General features: G+C 35.3%; 1 protein-coding gene across 5 annotated transcripts in view; it reads left to right on the forward strand.

Annotated features, from left to right (window-relative positions):
- KIF3A (kinesin family member 3A) overlaps positions 1-19428 on the forward strand; it is a 61177-nt gene that overhangs the window by 11505 nt on the left and 30244 nt on the right. For 2 of the 5 annotated variants that reach the window (XM_074381567.1, XM_003920604.4), the window contains exons 5-10: positions 4059-4164; positions 10634-10773; positions 11175-11372; positions 11692-11866; positions 16490-16588; positions 18585-18656. In XM_074381567.1, coding sequence (XP_074237668.1) covers positions 4059-4164; positions 10634-10773; positions 11175-11372; positions 11692-11866; positions 16490-16588; positions 18585-18656 — 790 coding nt within the window. Of the gene's footprint in view, positions 1-4058; positions 4165-10633; positions 10774-11174; positions 11373-11691; positions 11867-16489; positions 16598-18584; positions 18657-19428 lie in introns of all 5 variants that reach the window. The other 3 variants (XM_074381570.1, XM_010338872.3, XM_074381568.1) reach the window with 2 other exon arrangements.

Raw genomic sequence — 19428 nt, forward strand, 5'->3', positions numbered from 1 at the left:
TTTTTTTAAACAAAAGATGCTTTTCATATTTTGAATAACCTCATACATACATAATGTCATACATCTGCAGACATATCTGGGGATAAAATACTGAAGCAGGATTGCTGAGTCAGATGGTAAATGATTGGTAAATTTGATATTGCCACATACTGTCATATTTTAAGGTGTGAGACATACAGCAAGGAAAATGTTAATATTGGAATTTTAGTTGGATCGTATTACCAGTAAAATAGAGGAGAATAATGCAGGTAGAGTTAACAGTGGAATAAGATACACAACAGTAGTAACCAGCGTTGTAGAATGATATAGAGTATGTATAGAACAAATAGCCAGCATTACTGAGCTCTTGCAATGTGATGTAGGCATTCAGTGTAGTAATTGATGGTTGTTGATAGTAGTAAATCATTTATTTCATTTACTCTTCCCAGCAGTTTGATTTTATTGATGTGGAAACTGAAATTTAGAGGGGTTTCTTGACTTGCTCAAGGTCACATAGCAAGTGAATGGCAGTATTATCTAGAATTAAGAAGGTGGTTCTATCAGTCTACCATCTTATATTGAAATCTGGCTCTGATCAGGTTACTTAATCTCTATGAGCCTTGGTTTGGTCATAAAAATGGAAGTAATGGTGTCTACTTCATAAGATTATTACCAGTAGTAACAGGTTAGAGTGTTTAAATCAGTGCCTGACAGGCCGGGCGCGGTGGCTCAAGCCTGTAATCCCAGCACTTTGGGAGGCCGAGGCGGGTGGATCGCAAGGTCAAGAGATCGAGACCATCCTGGTCAACATGGTGAAACCCCATCTCTACTAAAAATACAAAAAATTAGCTGGGCATGGTGGCGTGTGCCTGTAATCCCAGCTACTCAGGAGGCTGAGGCAGGAGAATTGCCTGAACCCAGGAGGTGGAGGTTGCGGTGAGCCGAGATCGTGCCATTGCACTCCAGCCTGGGTAACAAGAGCGAAACTCAGTCTCAAAAAAAAAAAAAAAAAATCAGTGCCTGAAATAAAATAACCAATAAATGTTAGCTTTTTTTTTTCTAAGTTTACTGCGTAAACAGTTTTTGGAATAATGTATTACAGTGTTAAGTATTGTTTGTGCTTGTTTGTGCTTGTTGGACCTTCATGAAGCCTTATTCTGTGATACCATTTATATAGCAAATGTAGAAACAAACTTCTTTGTTGCTAGTTTTCAACTTTAGTTCTGATGAATATTTTATTAATTCTGTGCTTTTATGTCCTAAAAATTTGTTGCCTTACGCAAATTCTAGAAATAAATCATTTGAAAAGGACATTTCCATTTTTGTACCAGTAATTACAGATCAGATTTATCCTCAGGAACATTCTTGTCAATGGTTCTCAACTCTGTTAGACCCAGTGCTCCTTTTCCAATAATATACATTTTGTAATGCTCTTCTGACTGTCCTGAAATAAAATTCATAATTAATACTAATCTACCTCTACACATATTTTTAAAAATTCATGTACGACTCTACTATAATATAAAAGAGAATACAAGTAATTAAAAATAAATGCTAGTATTTTGGTATGTAAATGCTTAGATGTGACCATGCTTGATGATATAAAATAGAGGCATATAGAATCATCAAAATTGTAACAGCTACAAATGCACAGTGTCAACAGGTATGTTGTGTTATTGATCTAAACCCCTTGATTGGTGTTACTGTCAATGACATCGTTTTTTAAAAATAATGACTAGCTCTTGGTAGGATTTGGAGCAAAATAAAGTACAGTTCTTTCCTCAGCTTTTCTGTATTCTCATATTATTGCTATATGGAAAAGCATTTTGTCTTTATGTGTGAAATGAAGTTACATATGACCCACTCAGATATAATTATCTGAGTCTAGACTTAGATAATTATTAGTAGATTTTTTACCATGTGAATATCTGTTAGGACATTCAGAATTGTATGGGACAGTTCTTCATTGGGTGAGACTGTCCCACCTATTTCAGAATGTTTAGTATCCCTGGTCCCTGCCTGGCAATACTACAGTGTCCTGAAGTGAACCAGAAACTCTTCTGAAAATTTCTAAAACATTCTAGGGCAAGGGGGTAACTGCTTCCATTGAGATCCATTGTTATAAATTGTGTTTGTCATAGATATTGAATTCCTTTTTTTTTTGAGACAGAGTCCACTCCGTCACCAGGCGTCAGACTGGAGTGCAGTGGTGTGATCTCGGCTCACCACAACCTCTGCCTCCTGGGTTCAAGCAATTCTCCTGCCTCTTAGCCTCCCGAGTAGCTGAGATTACAGGCGTGCGCCACCACACCCAGCTAATTTTTGTATTTTTAGTAGAGACGGGGTTTCACCATGTTGGCCAGGATGGTCTCGATCTCTTGACCTCGTGATCTGCCCGCCTCGGCCTCCCAAAGTGCTGGGATTATAGGCGTGAGCCACCGCGCCTGGCATGAATTCCTATTTTTTTATGATAAAAATTCTTTGGTAGCATTTCCTTCCAGTTTTTTAACAGTTACAAATTTGGGATTATATTTTTTTTGTTCATCTTTCATGTCTAATCAGTTATTAATTGAATACACTTACTAGTCGAATTTTGAATTAATATCATATTGTGATTGGAAAATACCACTAGTTTGCAGACACATGTCAGTTTGAAGAATGTTCATTTTCAGTCTCTAGTGAGAATGAACAAAAACTGAGAGTAAGTGCTTAAAAACTTGCATAGCAATTTGACATTGCCATGGAATCCAAGTGCATAATTTTTGTATTTTCCAAAATTATATTAGAAATAGACCTATCATTTATCACAGATTTTTTTGAGAAGCATTGATACAGACCAGTAATTTTCAAACCTTTTAAAAGGTATAAAGCGTTTAAATACTTCATCAAACTAAACCTTATATGGAAGCTAAATGTGTAAAATTCATGGAAGTGCCCATTTCTTTAGAACTTCTCTGGGCCTGAAGACCCAAAAACTCCCACAGTGGCCCCTCAGTGCCACCATGGACCCTCTAGGGCTTTTCAGAGCAAGATCTGAAATCCACTGGTTTATAGAGATTATCACATTTTTTTCTATTACTAATAAAATTAGGACTTAATTTATATCCCATGACAGATAAAGGATTTTTCCTAATTTGTAAATTTATTTTACAAGTTGTTATAAAAGGTACACACACACACAACATTGAAAATAACTGGAATGTTGAGTGTGTACACTTGTAACTTTTTTCCCCTGGAATTGTTTATCAAATTTTTGTTTGTCTTCGATGTCTATGAGGTCTCCTGCCTGTGGAATGGCTTTTACCACTGGCAGCCATAGGCCTCTGCCTCAGTTTCACGTTTTATTCTGTTGGTTTGTAGAAGTGACTCAGAGCCTTCCAAAGTGATTTTTGTTTATACAACACCACTTACATTTTAGGTAAATCCATCCTAAATACATTCTTCAAATTTGGTTAAAAATTCTCATAAGGTAATTCACAGAAAGAGCATATTTTAATATTGATACCATAGATCTGATTATTTTCCTCAGTTGCTTGAAATTCTCCAAATTATTCTTACCATAAAGACCAAAAACTAGTCCAAACTTGTCTCTGCCTTCCTGTATAACCAGATGTCTCACCTATTTTTCTGTTTCCTCTTCTCTCCAGCCACACTGTCTTTTTTGGTTTGTTTTTTGTTTTTTTTGTTTGTTTTTTTTGTAAGTGCTTAGTTTTTTCTTATTTCAGAATTGTTCAACATTTTCTTCTTCTTCTACCTCAACTTTCTACCTGCTTTTTTTTTTTTTTTTTTAATTTTAGCTTAAACATCTTGGGGAATTTTATTCTATCTCCTTCATTAGCTTAGTGTTCTGTATTTTTCTTCATGCCATCACAGTTGAAATAAAATAATTTTTGTGTGTAATTCTTCATTCGTATGTTCTTCCTATAGACTGACATCTCCATGTGTGTAAGAACAGTGTCTATCTTATTCATCACTATATCCCCTCTGTCTAGTAGAGCATCAAACACACAGGAGATGCTCAATAAATAATTGTGGAAGAGTTACTGATGTAGTGTAAAGTCCTAATTTTTTTTTTTCAGGTTAAAGAAAGACCTGATGTGGGAGTTTATATCAAAGATTTATCAGCTTATGTGGTAAATAATGCTGATGATATGGATAGAATTATGACACTAGGCCATAAAAATCGTAAGTATAGTGTATAATTGTGATTACATCTATGTGTTGAGTAGGCTGATTTAGGAGCAAAATTGATACAGCACTTTGCCATGTAGAGACTGAATTTTTTAGGTTTCTTGAAAGCCATTCCATTTTTAATATTTACTATGTAGAGAGCATATATGAAGGAAGGATATCACAAATCATTTTTCATGCTGACCAAAATTTTCGTTTTTTTTTTAGTAGTGCCAATCTATGCAACTCTCATATAGCTGTCTCTTAGTAGCTGTAATAGTAAAATTGGTAACATTTATTGAGCACTTTGTGGAGAGTGCTTGTGCCAAGTGCTTTATGAGGATGATCTCTTAATCCTCACAGGAGACTATGAAGATATTAAATTCTTACTTTATGAATAAAGAAACTGAGACTTAGTTTAAGTAACTTGTTTAAGCACTATAACTACTAAGGTAGAGTGAGTGATCACACCTAAGCCATAACCAAGCACAGCGGCTCATTCCTGTAATCCCAGCAACTTGGGAGGCTGAACTGGGAGGATCACTTGAGGCCATAAGTTTGAGACCAGTCTGGGGAATAGGGAGGAGTGCCTGTTCTAAAGAATCCCCCCACCAAAAAAATCCCCAAAACCTAGGCCAGTAGTCCACATTAACTAGGCACTATAATGCTTCACTTTTGTTGAAAAGCAAAACAAAATTTAAATTTAAAAATCACATTCTTTTTAGTAATTGTTTCAAGTTTTTAGTCTAAAGAATAAGAAGCTTCAGCAGTATTACACAGATGAGTCAAACATAATATTAGTGATGCAGCTAATAGCAATTAGAAATTAGAGGTGAAAGGGCCAGTTGCGGTAGCTCACGCCTATAATCCCACACAACACTTTGGGAGGCCAAGGTGGGTGGATCACTTGTTCAAGACCAGTCTGGCCAACATGATGAAACTCTGTCTCTACTAAAAATACAGAAATAAGCTGGGCATGGTGGGGGGGTGCCTGTAATCCCAGCTACTCGGGAGGCTGAGACAGAGTTGTTTTAACCAGGGAGGCAGAAATTGCAGTGAGCAGAGATCGTGCCATTGCACTCCAACTTGGGTGACAGCAACTAAAAAAAAAAAAAAAAGGAAAGAAAGAAAAAGAGATTGTATGTAAAAAGATAAGAAATAGGAAATGAAAAATGTTTCTAAGTTTCTATGACTTGACTATTGAGCTATCAAACCCAAGGAAATTAAACAAAAAATTTCAAAAATCAATTATATTCTTATGAACCAATTAATAGAAAAAGACCAAATCCTAACAGAAAAATTAACAAAAAATACGTATGTTGTTTATAAAAGAACTATACACAGCAACAAGTATGTGAAAGGATGTTTAACTTCACAAGTAATCAGGAAAATGCAAATTAAAACGAAAGAGAGATATTTCACCCATCAGATGGGATGAAGGATATGTAGGTTGGTGAGACTTTGAAGAAATGGGCACTAGGGATGGAATATAAATTGGTGCAGCATGTTTGAAGGGCAATGTTAACAGTATCTGTTGATATTTTAAAATACATTCCCTTTGACTCTGTGTTTCTAATTTTAGACATATTCTGGAAAAATATTTTTAGATTTTACAATCTAAATAACCATCAGTAGAACACTGATTATGTAAATTATGGCACAAAAATATGGACTATAATAAAGCTCTTAAAAAGGACAAGTTAGGCTGGGCTCGGTGGCTTGTGGCTGTAATCCCAGCACACTGGGAGGCTGAGGTGGGGAGATTGAGCTCAGGAGTTTGAGACCAGCCTGGGCAACATGGTGAAACCCCATCTCTACTAAAAATACAAAAAAAAAAAAAAAAAAAAAAAAAAGCCAGGGGTGGTGGCGCACACCTGTAATCTCAGCTACTCGGGAGACTGAGGCTGGAGAATCACTTGTACCTGGGAGGTGGAGGTTGCAGTGAGCCAAGATAGTGCCACTGAACTCCATCCCGGGCAACACAGCAAGACTCTGTCTCAAAAAAACAAAACAGGCTGGGTGAGGTGGCTTATGCCTATAATCCCAGGACTCTGGGTAGCTGAGGCAGGTAGATCACTTGAGGCCAGGAGTTTGAGACTAGCTTAGCCAGCCTGGTGAAACCCTGTCTCTCCTAAAAATACAAAAATTAGCTCGGTATGGTGGTGTGCACCTGTAATCCCAGCTACTTGGGAGGTTGAGGCTGGAGGATCACTTGAACCAGGGAGGGGGAGGTTGCAATTAGCCCAGATTGCGCCACTGCACTCCAACCTGGGTGACAGAGTGAGACTCTGTCTCAAACCAGACAAAACAAAAAAAACCGCAGTGAGTTAAATGTGTATATAAAGACCTGAAAGACTTTCAAAATATGTTTGTCAGTGGGGGAGAAAAGCAAATTGCAGAACGGTATGTATGTAGTGCATTATCCCATTTATTTATATGTAAAAAATTATTAAACCATTTATTTATTTGGGCAGTGTGTGTGTGTGTGTGTGAGTGTGTGTGTGTATGTATGTATCTGTGTTTACGTGTGTATGTAAAATACAAAATGAAAGACAGGTAATAGTGGTTACCTTTAGGGAAGGAGAAATAAAATTGGGGAAAAGGAATGTCAGGAGCTTTTACTCTATGCCTTCTGTATGTCTTTATTTAAAAAATTTAAATACCAGGAATATATTATTATTGTTTATGTAATTTAAAAAATTTTAACACAAGATTTTATCCATAGAAGTGACCGAAAGCTCTCATTCACTAGCTGAGAATTAATTTAATGTGGTATATTTGATTTGTTCAAGGAAAGCAAAAAATTTCTAATGAGAGAAATAAAATGAAACAAAGATAAAGGAATTTGAAGATTTAAAGTAACAGAGATAGAAATACTCTCATAGATCAACTCCAAGAATTAAACATTTAGTACAAATTTCTAGTTAGAAAAGCTCAAACATTAATAATACAAATATTATCATGTTGAAATATAATAACCATCAAGAGGAAGATAGGGGAAATGTGATAATAAAAGCTACTACTCTAAATAGATGAATAATTGATACAAATATAAGATTAGCATCCATTTTCTACAGGTCGTCATAGTAGGGAAATCATTAATTTTATATTTTAAGAAAATTAAGTTTGTCATCTCAAAGACAATTACACAGCCTACCTAGCAACTAAAATGCACATTTAAACTAGTCAGGTACATTTACATGGTGGGCCTCCTTGTAAAATTGTTGATATTTCTAGAGCAGTGTTTTTCAGCCTTTATGGTCCTTTAAAAAAATTTTTTATTTTTGAATATGTAATTCATATACATGGTATAAAACTCAAAACGCACAAAAGTATACAATGAAAAACAAATCTGTGGGAGACTGAGGCAGAAGAATTGTTTGAATCCGGGAGGAGGAGGTTGCAGTGAGCCGAGATAACGCCATTGCCCTCCAGCCTGCGTGACAGAGAGAGACTCCATCTCAAAAAAAAAAAAGAAAAAAAAGTCTCTCCCCTACCCTCTATTCTCAGTCACCTAGTTCCTATCCCTAGTGGCAGCCTCTTTATTTCCTTGTGTGCCCTTCCTGATAACTGTCTGTATGTGTACAAATATGTCCTCTTTCTTCAGTCAGATAATAGCATTTTTTTTTTTTTTTGAGACAGAGTTTTGCTCTTGTTGCCCTGGCTGCAGTGCAGTAGCACTTGCCACCACAGCCAGCTAATTTTTGTATTTTTAGTAGAGACGGGGTTTCACCATGTTGGCTAGGCTGTTCTTGAACTTCTGAGATAATAGCGTATTTTATTCACTTAGTATCTTCTTGGAGATCATTTCACATGAACACACATTAGCACATATATAGACATTAAAAAATGACTATATAGTCTTTAGTTGGATGGATGTACCATAAATTATTCTATCTTTTATTGATAGACTTTTGAATTGTTTTCAATCTTGCTATTATGAGCAACACTGCAGTACACATTCTTGTATATATATGAGTATACACATGCAGGCGTATTTATAGAATAAATTGTTCTGTATCCTCTGGAAAAGCATAAAAATTTAATTTTCTTTTATATTTAAAAATAAATACTGTGATAGAAAATAGAGCAATAAAGGTGGTTTTTATTTTGTTTCATTATGTGACGTTTCAGCAGTTTCGAGTGTGGTCTCCTTGATTACTATTAGCTGTTCTGTCCCGGTGGTTGTAAAGTTCAATGTAGGTGACTTTTGGCAGCTTGTCTGCTGCAGTGCTTTATTTTTGTAACTGGAAATACAGAAAAATTACAGTCATCCATAGCATGCTTTACTCATATTGCAAAAATAATAGTTATTAAAACAGCTAATATGATTTTTTTTTCAAGTTACATATTCTGTCTCACCTCAAATTGGAAAACACTGCTACAATGTGATTAATAATCACATAGCTAGAACACTGTTTCTATCCTTTGACTTGGTAATTCCAGTTTGGAAAATATATTCCATGGAAATAACCCTAAAGAGAAAGAAAGGATCTATTGAAAGAGGCTCATAATAGTATCACTTGTAAGGACCTAAGATAGGAAACAGTTTCAAATGTCTAACAGTAAAGAAATAACAAAATCAATTTCAGTAAAATGTTCAAGTTGTTTTTTCATGGAAATATACATAAGAGATAATGTTAAGTGGAAAAAAACCAGAAGATAAAGTAAGACCTAATAACTCTGTGGAAACATGCGTGCATGTCACTACTGAACAGAGGGTTTGAAGTGGTGTATAAATGAATAGCTTTTTATTTTATTTTTGTTTTTATTATTTTTTTAGATGGAGTTTTTGCTCTTATTACCCAGGCTGGAGTGCAGTGGCACAATCTCAGCTCACCACAACCTCTGCCTCCCGGGTTCAAGCCATTCTCCTGCCTCAGCCTCATGAGTAGCTGGGATTACAGACATGTGCCAACACACTGGGCTAAGTCTGTGTTTTTAGTAGAGACGGGGTTTCTCCACGTTGGTCAGGCTGCTCTCATACTTCCGACCTCAGGTGATCCACCTGCCTTGGCCTCCCAAAGTGCTGGGATTACAGCTGTGAGCCATCCTGCCTGGCCTATTTTTAATTTTGTTGTTAAAATTTTTCAATTTGGGCTGGGTGCGGTGGCTCACGCCTATAATCCCAGCACTTTGGGAGGCCGAGGCGGGTGGATCACAAGATCAAGAGTTCAAGACCATCCTGGTCAACATGGTGAAACCCCATCTCTACTAAAAATACAAAAATAGCTGGGCATGGTGGCACAGGCCTGTAGTCCCAGCTACTCGGGAGGCTGAAGCAGGAGAATTGCTTGAACCCAGGAGGTGGAGGTTGCAGTGAGCCGAGATTATGCCATTGCACTCCAGCCTGGGGAACAAGAGTGAAACTGCATCTCAAAAAAATAAAATTCAATTTGATTTAAAAGAAAATAGAAAAATATATTATGGAATAACAAACTCTTATTTTCATTCACTAGTTCTTCATTTACCTTCTTTCATCAGGCTTTCTCTTTCTCTGTCGGTGCAAATTGCATTCATGTTATCTGACTTCTAATATAGCTATCTCCTAATTTAATGTTTAAATTCTAAAATCAAAGCTTGCATAGAAAAGTTCTGCATGAATCTATAGTAGGAAGATAATCTTGGCATTGAGTAGAATTAACAATGCTTTAAAAATCGTTTGGAATTAAAGAAAAAACTAATACATGTCTATTTTAAATGTTTTTTGTTTACACAGTATATTCAAATATTTACACACATACAAATACTTCGCATATTATGAATGGATTTTTTTTCTTTTAACATAAGTAGGATTATGGTATGTGTTCCTTTTTAACTTGCTTTTATTTTTAATTTATATGTTATGGGCATTTTTCCATGTCTTTAGATATACCTTATTTTTTATAATGCTGCACTGAATACTGTTGTATTTTCTAACATATGTGCAAATATTCTTGTGGTTTATATGCCTAGAACATAATTCCTTTTTTTTTTTTTTTTTGAGGTAGCGTCTTACTCTGTTGCCCAGGCTGGAGTGCAGTCTCAGCTCACTGCTACCTCTGCCTCCCAGATTCAAGTGATTCTTGTGCCTCAGCCTCCCCAGTAGCTAAAATTCTAGCCCAGCTAAAATTCTCTTTATTATTATTATTTTTTACTTCCTACAGTACGCCAGCATGCATAATTCTCTTTAGACAGCTTAATCAGCAATAGTTTCTCCAATTAACATGGTTTTCTGGGTGTAAATTAGTTATTTTTTAGGCAGAATTATTTGGGATTGAAATTATTTTTTGCTAACGTTATGTCTTTAATATGAGAAACCTTAAAAATTATTTTGTTAACATACATAATGGCTAAGTACACACCCATGCCTTTATAAAGTTTAGCTGTGTTCTCTGGCTTTTGATTGTGATGAAATTAAGTATTTTAAACTGTTCTGGATGTTTAATTATTTTTAAAAGCACTCTCTGTTACACTTTTTAAGGATTTCCTTTATTTATTAAAGGTTCTGTTGGTGCAACTAATATGAATGAACATAGTTCCCGTTCTCATGCCATCTTTACAATTACTATAGAATGCAGTGAAAAAGGCATTGATGGTAACATGCATGTCAGGATGGGGAAGCTCCACCTTGTAGATCTTGCTGTAAGTAACAGGACATTGCTTAAGGAATAACTCTTTATTGTGACCCATTTATTTTATAAATGAATAAAAGTTAAAGTGAAGAGGCATGATTTACATATGATTTTTTAAGTTGTTACTTATATATGCTTATTATATATTATGGAACATTTCAAATGTATATGAAAGTAGGTAGAATAGTATAATGATCCTCCACACACTGATCACCCAACTCCAGCAATCAGCTCATGGCTAATCTTGTTTTACCTGCTCTCACCCACTTCTTCCCTTCCTAGATTATTTTGAAGTGAATTCCAGGCATCATATCAAGTTTTTTAAGATTACATTACTTTTTAATAAAACCTTGGGATGAATATTCTATTTTTTAAAATTCTGTTTTTACTTTCATCTCTGTTTACTGCTAGGGTTCAGAAAGGCAAGCAAAAACTGGAGCCACTGGACAGCGCCTAAAGGAAGCTACAAAAATCAATCTTTCACTTTCCACCCTTGGTAATGTAATTTCTGCCCTGGTTGATGGAAAAAGCACTCATGTGCCTTATCGTAACTCTAAATTGACTCGTCTTCTTCAGGATTCCTTAGGAGGAAATTCAAAAACTATGATGGTAAGACTTAATTGGTGATACTGTTAACATCAGGCAAATTTAAGATTCCACTTTATGCCAGTAATTATTATGTATCACATTTGTAAAATTGTTGATTATTTTACTTTTTTTGACTTGTGGTTGTCCTTTCTGTGGTACACTCATGTGTATTAGCCCATAATAGTGTCATTTGGAAACCCATGTGGTTGACAACACTCTTTTTCAAGAAAGCCAAGGGTGCATATTTGCTTTAAACAATTTTTGACATATTTGTAATGGTTATGTTAATTTTAACTGTGTCAAGTGTAAAATGATTTGTTTCATGTTTCTAATTCAACAGTGTGCAAATATTGGGCCAGCAGATTACAATTATGATGAAACTATCAGTACATTACGATATGCCAATCGTGCTAAGAATATTAAAAATAAAGCTAGAATTAATGAAGATCCAAAGGATGCTTTGCTGCGTCAGTTCCAGAAAGAAATAGAAGAACTGAAAAAGAAGCTTGAAGAAGGTAACTTTTTCTCAAAATATTAATCTTTATGTTGGCTAAAAATATATTGTTGAACCACTAAGTGTTCTAATAAAAGCACTCTATTAAACATTTTTAGAGCCTCTAACATTGGTAGTTAAATGAATATTTCTGGAAAGTGACTTGGTACTTATATACTTTAGCATTTTCATATTAAGCTTAAGGAGAATTACATAGTATTTGTATATGTGGTTTTCTAAAAACATTCCCATGATTTATAGATTTCACGTGACCACTTGTTAAAGAATGAATGTTTGTCTCTGCATAAGAGTAAATTCTGAATGTATATATTTAGGTGAAAATGACCAGAATTCTGGCTTTGCAATGTCAGCTCACTATTATTTGAAGTAAAGAAAGGTATTAGACAGGTCTGAGTAAACCAAGTTTTCTGTAAGAAAAAATGAATTGCATAACCTTCAAAATATCCTTTCATACCAAAATTTGAACATGAGCTTCTGTTTTGGAAATTGTTTTCTAACAACATCATTCTAGAAAGTCAGAAAATTTGAAGAGCTTATTTATGAGAGTGAGAAGCTTCCCAGTCATGAAGTGCGCACAGTGATTCCTTGCACCTTTATGCAAGAAACAGATCTTTCTGATTGGTACAGAGCTCCTTTGCAAACCAGGTAAACAGAGAGCTTTGAAACTGCACCTTTGTAGTCTATGAGGAAACTGTCTAGATCAGAGGTGAAATTCAGAGACATAAGCATCACAGATGTTTAGAGGAGGTGCTTATTAAGTAAACAAAGTTATTGAGGAAAAGCAGACACCTGTGTTAGATAATGAAATTTGGTGTTTTAAGTGTGACCACTAGGTGGTATTTATAGCCAGTATGTTTTAAAGATTTTAAATTTCTTAGCCATGTTAATGGTAAGTGCTTTCTTTTACTTTGCTGACTTTATTTCTTTACATTTTTTTGTTGTGGTAAAATATACATGACATAAAATTTACCATTTTAACCATTATTAGTTAAATGTACCATTCAGTGGCATCACATATATTCACATTGTTGTGTAACTGTCACAACTATTCATTTCTAGAACTTTTTCATCATCCCAAACAGAAACACTGTACCCATTAAGTAATAACTTCCTATGCTCTTCTCCCCCTACTCTCTTTTAACCACTATTCTACTTTCTATCTCTATGAATTTGACTACTCTGGGTACCTCGTATAAGTAAAATCATAGAGTGTTCATCTTCTTGTGCCTGGCTTATTTCACTTAATAGAATGTTGAAAGTTCATCCATGTTGTAGCAAGTGCCCAAATTTTATTCCAAAATTTATCACTTTAACCACATTAAAAAAAATTTTTTTTTGAGATGGACTCTTGCTCTGTTGCCCAGCTGGAGCATAATGGCACAATCTTGGCTCACTGCAACTTCCACCACCCAGGTTCAAGTGATTCTCCTGCCTCAGCCTCCCAAATAGCTGGGACTACAGGTGTGCACCACCACACCCAGCTAATTTTTTGTATTTTATAGAGACAAGGTTTCGCCATGTTGGCTAGGATGGTCTCGATCTCCTGACTTCGTGGTCCACTTATCTCGGCCTCCCAAAATTCTGTGATTACAGGCGTGAGCCACTGCACCTGGCCATTTTAACCACATTTAGGTCTACATTTCTGTAGCTTTATGTTCACATTGTTCTGCAGCTGTCTCCAGTTTTCATCTTGTAAAATTGAAACTTTGTATGAATATTTGAACAGTATGTGCCCATTCCTCCCTTCCCCTAGTTCCTGGCCAGCAGCCATCCTGCTTTGTTTATGAATTTGACTTCTCTGGGTATCTTACGAAAGTGGAGTCATACAGCATTTGTTCTTTTGTGACTGGCTTATTTCACTGAGCATAATGCATTTAAGGGTCATCCATGTTGTAGCATGTGTCAGGACTTTATTTTAAAGTCTGAACAACATTCCGTTGTATGTGTGTACTACATTTTGTTATCCATTCATCTATCAATGGACAATTGGTTTCTTCCATCTTTTGGCTGTTGTGAATAATGCCACTAAGAACATGGGTGTACAAATACCTGTTCAGTTTCTGGTTTTACCATTTTTTGGGTATGTACCCAGCAGTGGAATTGCTGAATTATATGATAATGCTGTTTTTAACACATTACATTTTATTTTTGCTCTTATGACATTTGTTTTTTTATAATCCAGTTAATGGAGTTGATCATATAAACAATAAAAAAGTAGGCAATAGCATTAAAAGAATTTTTAAACTGAAAAATTATTTTAGGCTTATAGAAAACTGGCAAACATAATAGGGAAGAGTTTCTATCCACCCTTCACCCAGCTGCACTTCATGTTAACATCTTTTATAAGTATAGTACAGTTATTGAAACCAGGAAATTTACATTAAGATAGTCTTATGAACTAATCTATGGATTTTATTCAAATTTGATCAGTTTCCCTTCCAGTGCCCTTTTTTCTGGCCCAGGATACAATCCAGGATGACACATTGTATTTATGTGTCATGCCTTCTTAATGACAGTGTCTAGCACACTTGTTCTTCAGTCTCTTATAATTCCCCAGTCTTTTTTGATCTTGACATTTTAGAAAAATACTTATCATATGTTTTGTTAAAAGTGTTCATTAATTTGAGTTTGTCTACATTTCTTTTATAATTACCCTGCAAAGTTTACCCACTGCAAATCTATTGTTTTATTTTTTCCATTTGTAATTAATATGTATCTTGTGGGAGATACTTTGAGACTGCAAAGGTCCTGTCCCTTGTCATACTTTCTCCCGCTACATTTAGTATTCATCCATAGTTCTTGCCTGCAACAATTTGCTGAGTGTGATTTTCTGTTCTCATCATTTCTTTGTTTCTTTGTTTAGGATTCTGTTAAAAGGAAGAACAGCCCCTTCATTCCCATTTATTTATTTATTCAAGTATTGATCTTTTTGGATCATGGATTATAATCCAGTAGTATGATTATTTATTTTGTTCCTCAAATTGTCCCAACTTTGGCTATTAGGAGCTCTTTCCGGGTAGTTCCTGTGTTCTTTCAGCATGGTTTTTTTGAGCATTTGATTAATTTTTGGTACTGCAAAAGATTTTAAGTTTGTCTCGTGAGTTCTTTGCCCAACCTTAGAATCAGTCATTCACTTCTCTCTGGTCCCTTCTGCAGGAGAATAGTTTTTAGAAACCCAGTTTTGGGCACTAGGTATGCTCATTACTACCAAGATGTCATTGTTTCTAAGCCCAAAGAACAAAACATTTTTCATAAATTTCTTCTGCCAAGACTCTGTGTTCCTTTCTATCTTGTACTTACAATTATTACTTGGTTGTGATTAAGTATATAGTTTACTTTTTTCTCCTGTATTTTATTTCCTTAGACATTTCCTATGTAAACAGTGGCATTTTAAAATAGCTAATTTGAAGATGGTATACTGCTGATCTATTTTATTGGCTTAATCATTCCTTTTTATTGTTTTTTATCTTTAAGTTAATGTGTAGTTAGCATTGTCTTTGTGCAAATAAGCAAAATAAGCACTTTTTTGAAAAATTGCTTGTGATACAGTCCTAAAAGTGGGATCACTATGTTGCATGACAGTTCTGTGACTCTTAAAAATACAGTTGAGTGAGTTATTTGAAATCTTAAACAGGAAGCTGTTTAAGAAGAAATTGCTCCTCAAAAGTGATCACATTTTTACTTTTTTAAAAGGCTGAATTAGTAACTCTACTACATAATTTTTTTTTTTTTTTTGAGATAGAGTCTCACTCTGTTGCCTGGGTTAGAGTGCAGTTGGCATGATTTCAGCTTACTACAACCTCTGCCCCCTGGGTTCAAGTGATTCTCCTGCCTCAGCCTCCCAAGTAGCTGGGATTACAGGTGCACACTACCACGCCTGGCTAATTTTTACATTTTTGGTAGAGATGGGGTTTCACCATCTTGGTCAGGCTAGTCTCTAACTCCTGACCTCGTGATCCACCTGCCTCGGCCTCCCAAAGTGCTGGGATTACAGGTGTGAGCCACCATGCCTTGCCCATAATTTTATATATATATTTAAAAGTATACATAAATAGATTATTTGAATTTTTTTTATTTTTAATTTTTTTGAGACAGAGTCTCGCTGTATTGCCAAGGCTTGAGAGCAGTGGTGCAATCTTGGCTCACTGCAACCTCTGCCTCCTGGGTTCAGGAGATTCTCCTGCCTCAGCCTCCCGAGTAGCTAGAATTACAGGTGCGCACCACCACGCCCAGCTAATTTTTGTATTTTTAGTAGAGATGGGGTTTCCCCGTGTTGGCCAGGCTGGTCATCTCTAACTCTTGACTTCAAGTGATCTGCCTGCCTCAGCCTCCCAAAGTGCTGGGATTACAGGCATGCACCACCTTGGCCAGCCAGAATGATCTGAAGTTTTAAGTAGGTCAAAATTTAAGTTCTCTTTAGAGACTTTAAAATAAAGTCTTTTTGTACATCTTCTTTATGTCTGAGATTAGCCTATCTGATATACTCTCTAGGAGAATTTAAATAGTATTTAAATTGTTGTTTGCAGTAACAAAAACCTAAGGAAGAAAGTTGATACAGGTATTTCCTAAATAGCCAATGACTTGGTACAGGATAAATAAACATTGTATTAAATTTCTGTCCAAGGAGAAGAAATATCAGGCTCTGATGTCAGTGGGTCAGAGGAAGATGATGATGAAGAGGGTGAGGTTGGAGAAGATGGAGAGAAAAGGAAAAAAAGAAGGGGTAAGTTCTGTTGAGTATTCTAATTGATAGAAATCAACTAGGTGGTTTCACAAAGTGGTAGAGTGCATGACTTTTATTTTGCCGATAACTATTTGTTTAATATATTAGATAACAATGATCTAATTGTTATTATAAAAATTAGAACAGAAGATGTATGCCATTTACCTGGTTAACTTTGCATTTTTTCTCCTGTATTGATCTGTGTGTAGCTGACTTTGAATACCTATTCTGTTTTTTTAGAATTTAGAATTGTAAGACTATAATAGTGGGTATGCCATTTTAAAATTTCATGTGGGTTTTAATTTTATGTAGGGCCTTATATCTGTGTCAGGAACTTAAGTTTTTTAAGAAAATTAGGATAGTGTGGAGTCTTTCCACAAACAAGATTAGTCCTTAAAAGTCACTAATGTTGGCTGGGTGTGGTGGCTCAAGCCTGTAATCCCAGCACTTTGGGAGGCCAAGGCGGGTGGATCACAAGGTCAAGAGATCGAGACCATCCTGATCAACATGGTGAAACCCCGTCTCTACTAAAAAAAATACAAAAAATTAGCTGGGCATGGTGGTGCGTGCCTGTAATCCCAGCTACTCAGGAGGCTGAGGCAGGAGAATTGCCTGAACCCAGGAGGCGGAGGTTGCGGTGAGCCGAGATCGCGCCATTGCACTCCAGCCTGGGTAACAAGAGCGAAACTCCGTCTCAAAAAAAAAAAAAAAAAAAAAAAAGTCACTAATGTTTAAATAGTAAATTTGTATGAGGAATTCCATTTTTAAGTTTAATTCTTTTTCTTTACAAAATGTATTCTCATTCTCACCCTGTTGTGGGGCATTTGTTGCCAAGTGTGAATTAAGACTGTTGTGATTAGAATTCAGATAATATGCAAATAAAATGGACATATTATAATGGCCTACATTTCAAGCCTTTTTAACATAAATATTTATTTCAGAACTCTCTTCCATTAATGTGGTCATTGTTTTCAAGCTGTTGCATATTTTGCTTGTCTTATGAAAATGATCGTGCTGAAAATAAATCCATCACTGCTTGATTAGGAGTCCCAAATTTAAAAACTATAAAGATTTTGTAACTTCAAAAGACAGGAAAATAATGATTTAGAGCAAGAATTGTCAAAATGTCTGCTGGCTAAATCCAGCTCACCACCTGTCTTTGTAAATAAAATCTTATTAAAACAGCCATGCTCATTCGTTTACATATATGGCTGCTTTCACATGAAGCCACATGGCCTACAAAGTCTCAAACACTTGTCTATCCTTTTGCAGAAAATGTTTGCCTGATTTAGAGAAATTTTTTTTTGCTTACGTCTAGTTTTTCACAGGGTAGATTATTTTCTAAGCTAAAGCAGGTAACAGATTTGTTAAAAAATAAAATTTTAAATAGAAAAATGCCACTGTTTAATATGTTGAAATATTTAATGGTAATATATCTTTCTTCTAGGCTTACAAATTTAAAAATTTGCAGTAAGCCTTTTGAAAGTTTTGCTGTCAAACCTTAAACACATTTGATAATTTGATATTTTGGGGGAAAGAGACCGAAAGTGGAGACAGACTAACCTGTCTATAATGAAGGGTAATTTATCATTCCTATAATGTTTATTGTGTATGAATTTAAGTTTTAAAACTCCATTCCTTTATCAACCTAAATAGTTTTAATAGACTAAAAAGTCACCAAATGACTTATTTGTTTTTTATTCTTATCATTTCAAACCTCTAAATGATTAGGCTTTAGGTGACTAGTAGGATTTGCCCTCAGTAGTTGCTTAAAGCAGTATACTTTCTAATTCTTCTCTATGGCTTTGTAAATTAGAGAATATTGAATAAACTACCAAGACTTGTTTTTAGGGATAGTAAATTTTAGTTCTTTAATACAAAACTTGATTGTCCTTTAAATTTTTTTCTCTGGAACTGAATTTTTCTCTGTGTATGTGTTCATTTTCTTGTTCCCTCTTTCTTTGGTTCCCTTTGGGCTCATTTCTTTGTTTTCCAGGCAGTAGCAGCAGCAGTAGTTCAGACTCCACATGTTCTGTCATAGAGAAACCTCTGGATAAGTTCTTGCCTAGTGAGTGGTAGCTCTTACGTTCTCTAACAGAGCTTTGGCTTTTCCATAACACATGGGCTTCATTTGAGCAATGCTGCACCGCTCCCTGTCATTACCTACAGAATACATGTTGGATTTCTCAGTAGAACAAAGCATGTGATGATTCCTTCACCCCCTTTCATTGCTTCCAGTTAATCATAATTGTTAAAACATATGCTTTAGCTTATGTTTGAGACAATGGAAGAGAGATTCATGCTTTTGCAATTGAGATAATGTAAAGAGAGCTAGTAAGCTGTATAAAAGAAGAATTCTTACGGTTCTTTTTTAGGTTTCATGATACATTTCTAATTCTCAGTACAAGGGACACGTGACATTAGATCTTAAATTTCTGAAAGTACAAATTATATTTGGAAGTACACCAATGCCCATTATAACATGTCGTAGTTATAAATATTTTACACTTTGGTGTCCTAATCTTAGTGGTAGCTTAAAGGCTCCCAAATAAAGAAAAACGTGAAACTTGAAGCAAGTAAAGATGAATTGAATAGTGTTTTATTTCAAATGGAATAAATTTCTAAATTACCTGATAGATTTTAAGAAATTTTCTAAGGTATGATTAGGGAATGCAGGATCATGAGAAGATTATGCAGGATCCATCTAGACTTATTTCAAACTTAAACGCTTTTGTTAAAACCTAATTTAATCAAATTAAAAAGTGTTACCTATTTTATTTTCAGAAGAAAGGGGAGTAGTGTTGTTTTCTTGTACCAGCCTGCAGCTTACTGTCTTTTAA

Source organism: Saimiri boliviensis, chromosome 1 (genome assembly GCF_048565385.1).
Source record: "Saimiri boliviensis isolate mSaiBol1 chromosome 1, mSaiBol1.pri, whole genome shotgun sequence".
Lineage (NCBI taxonomy): Eukaryota > Metazoa > Chordata > Mammalia > Primates > Cebidae > Saimiri > Saimiri boliviensis.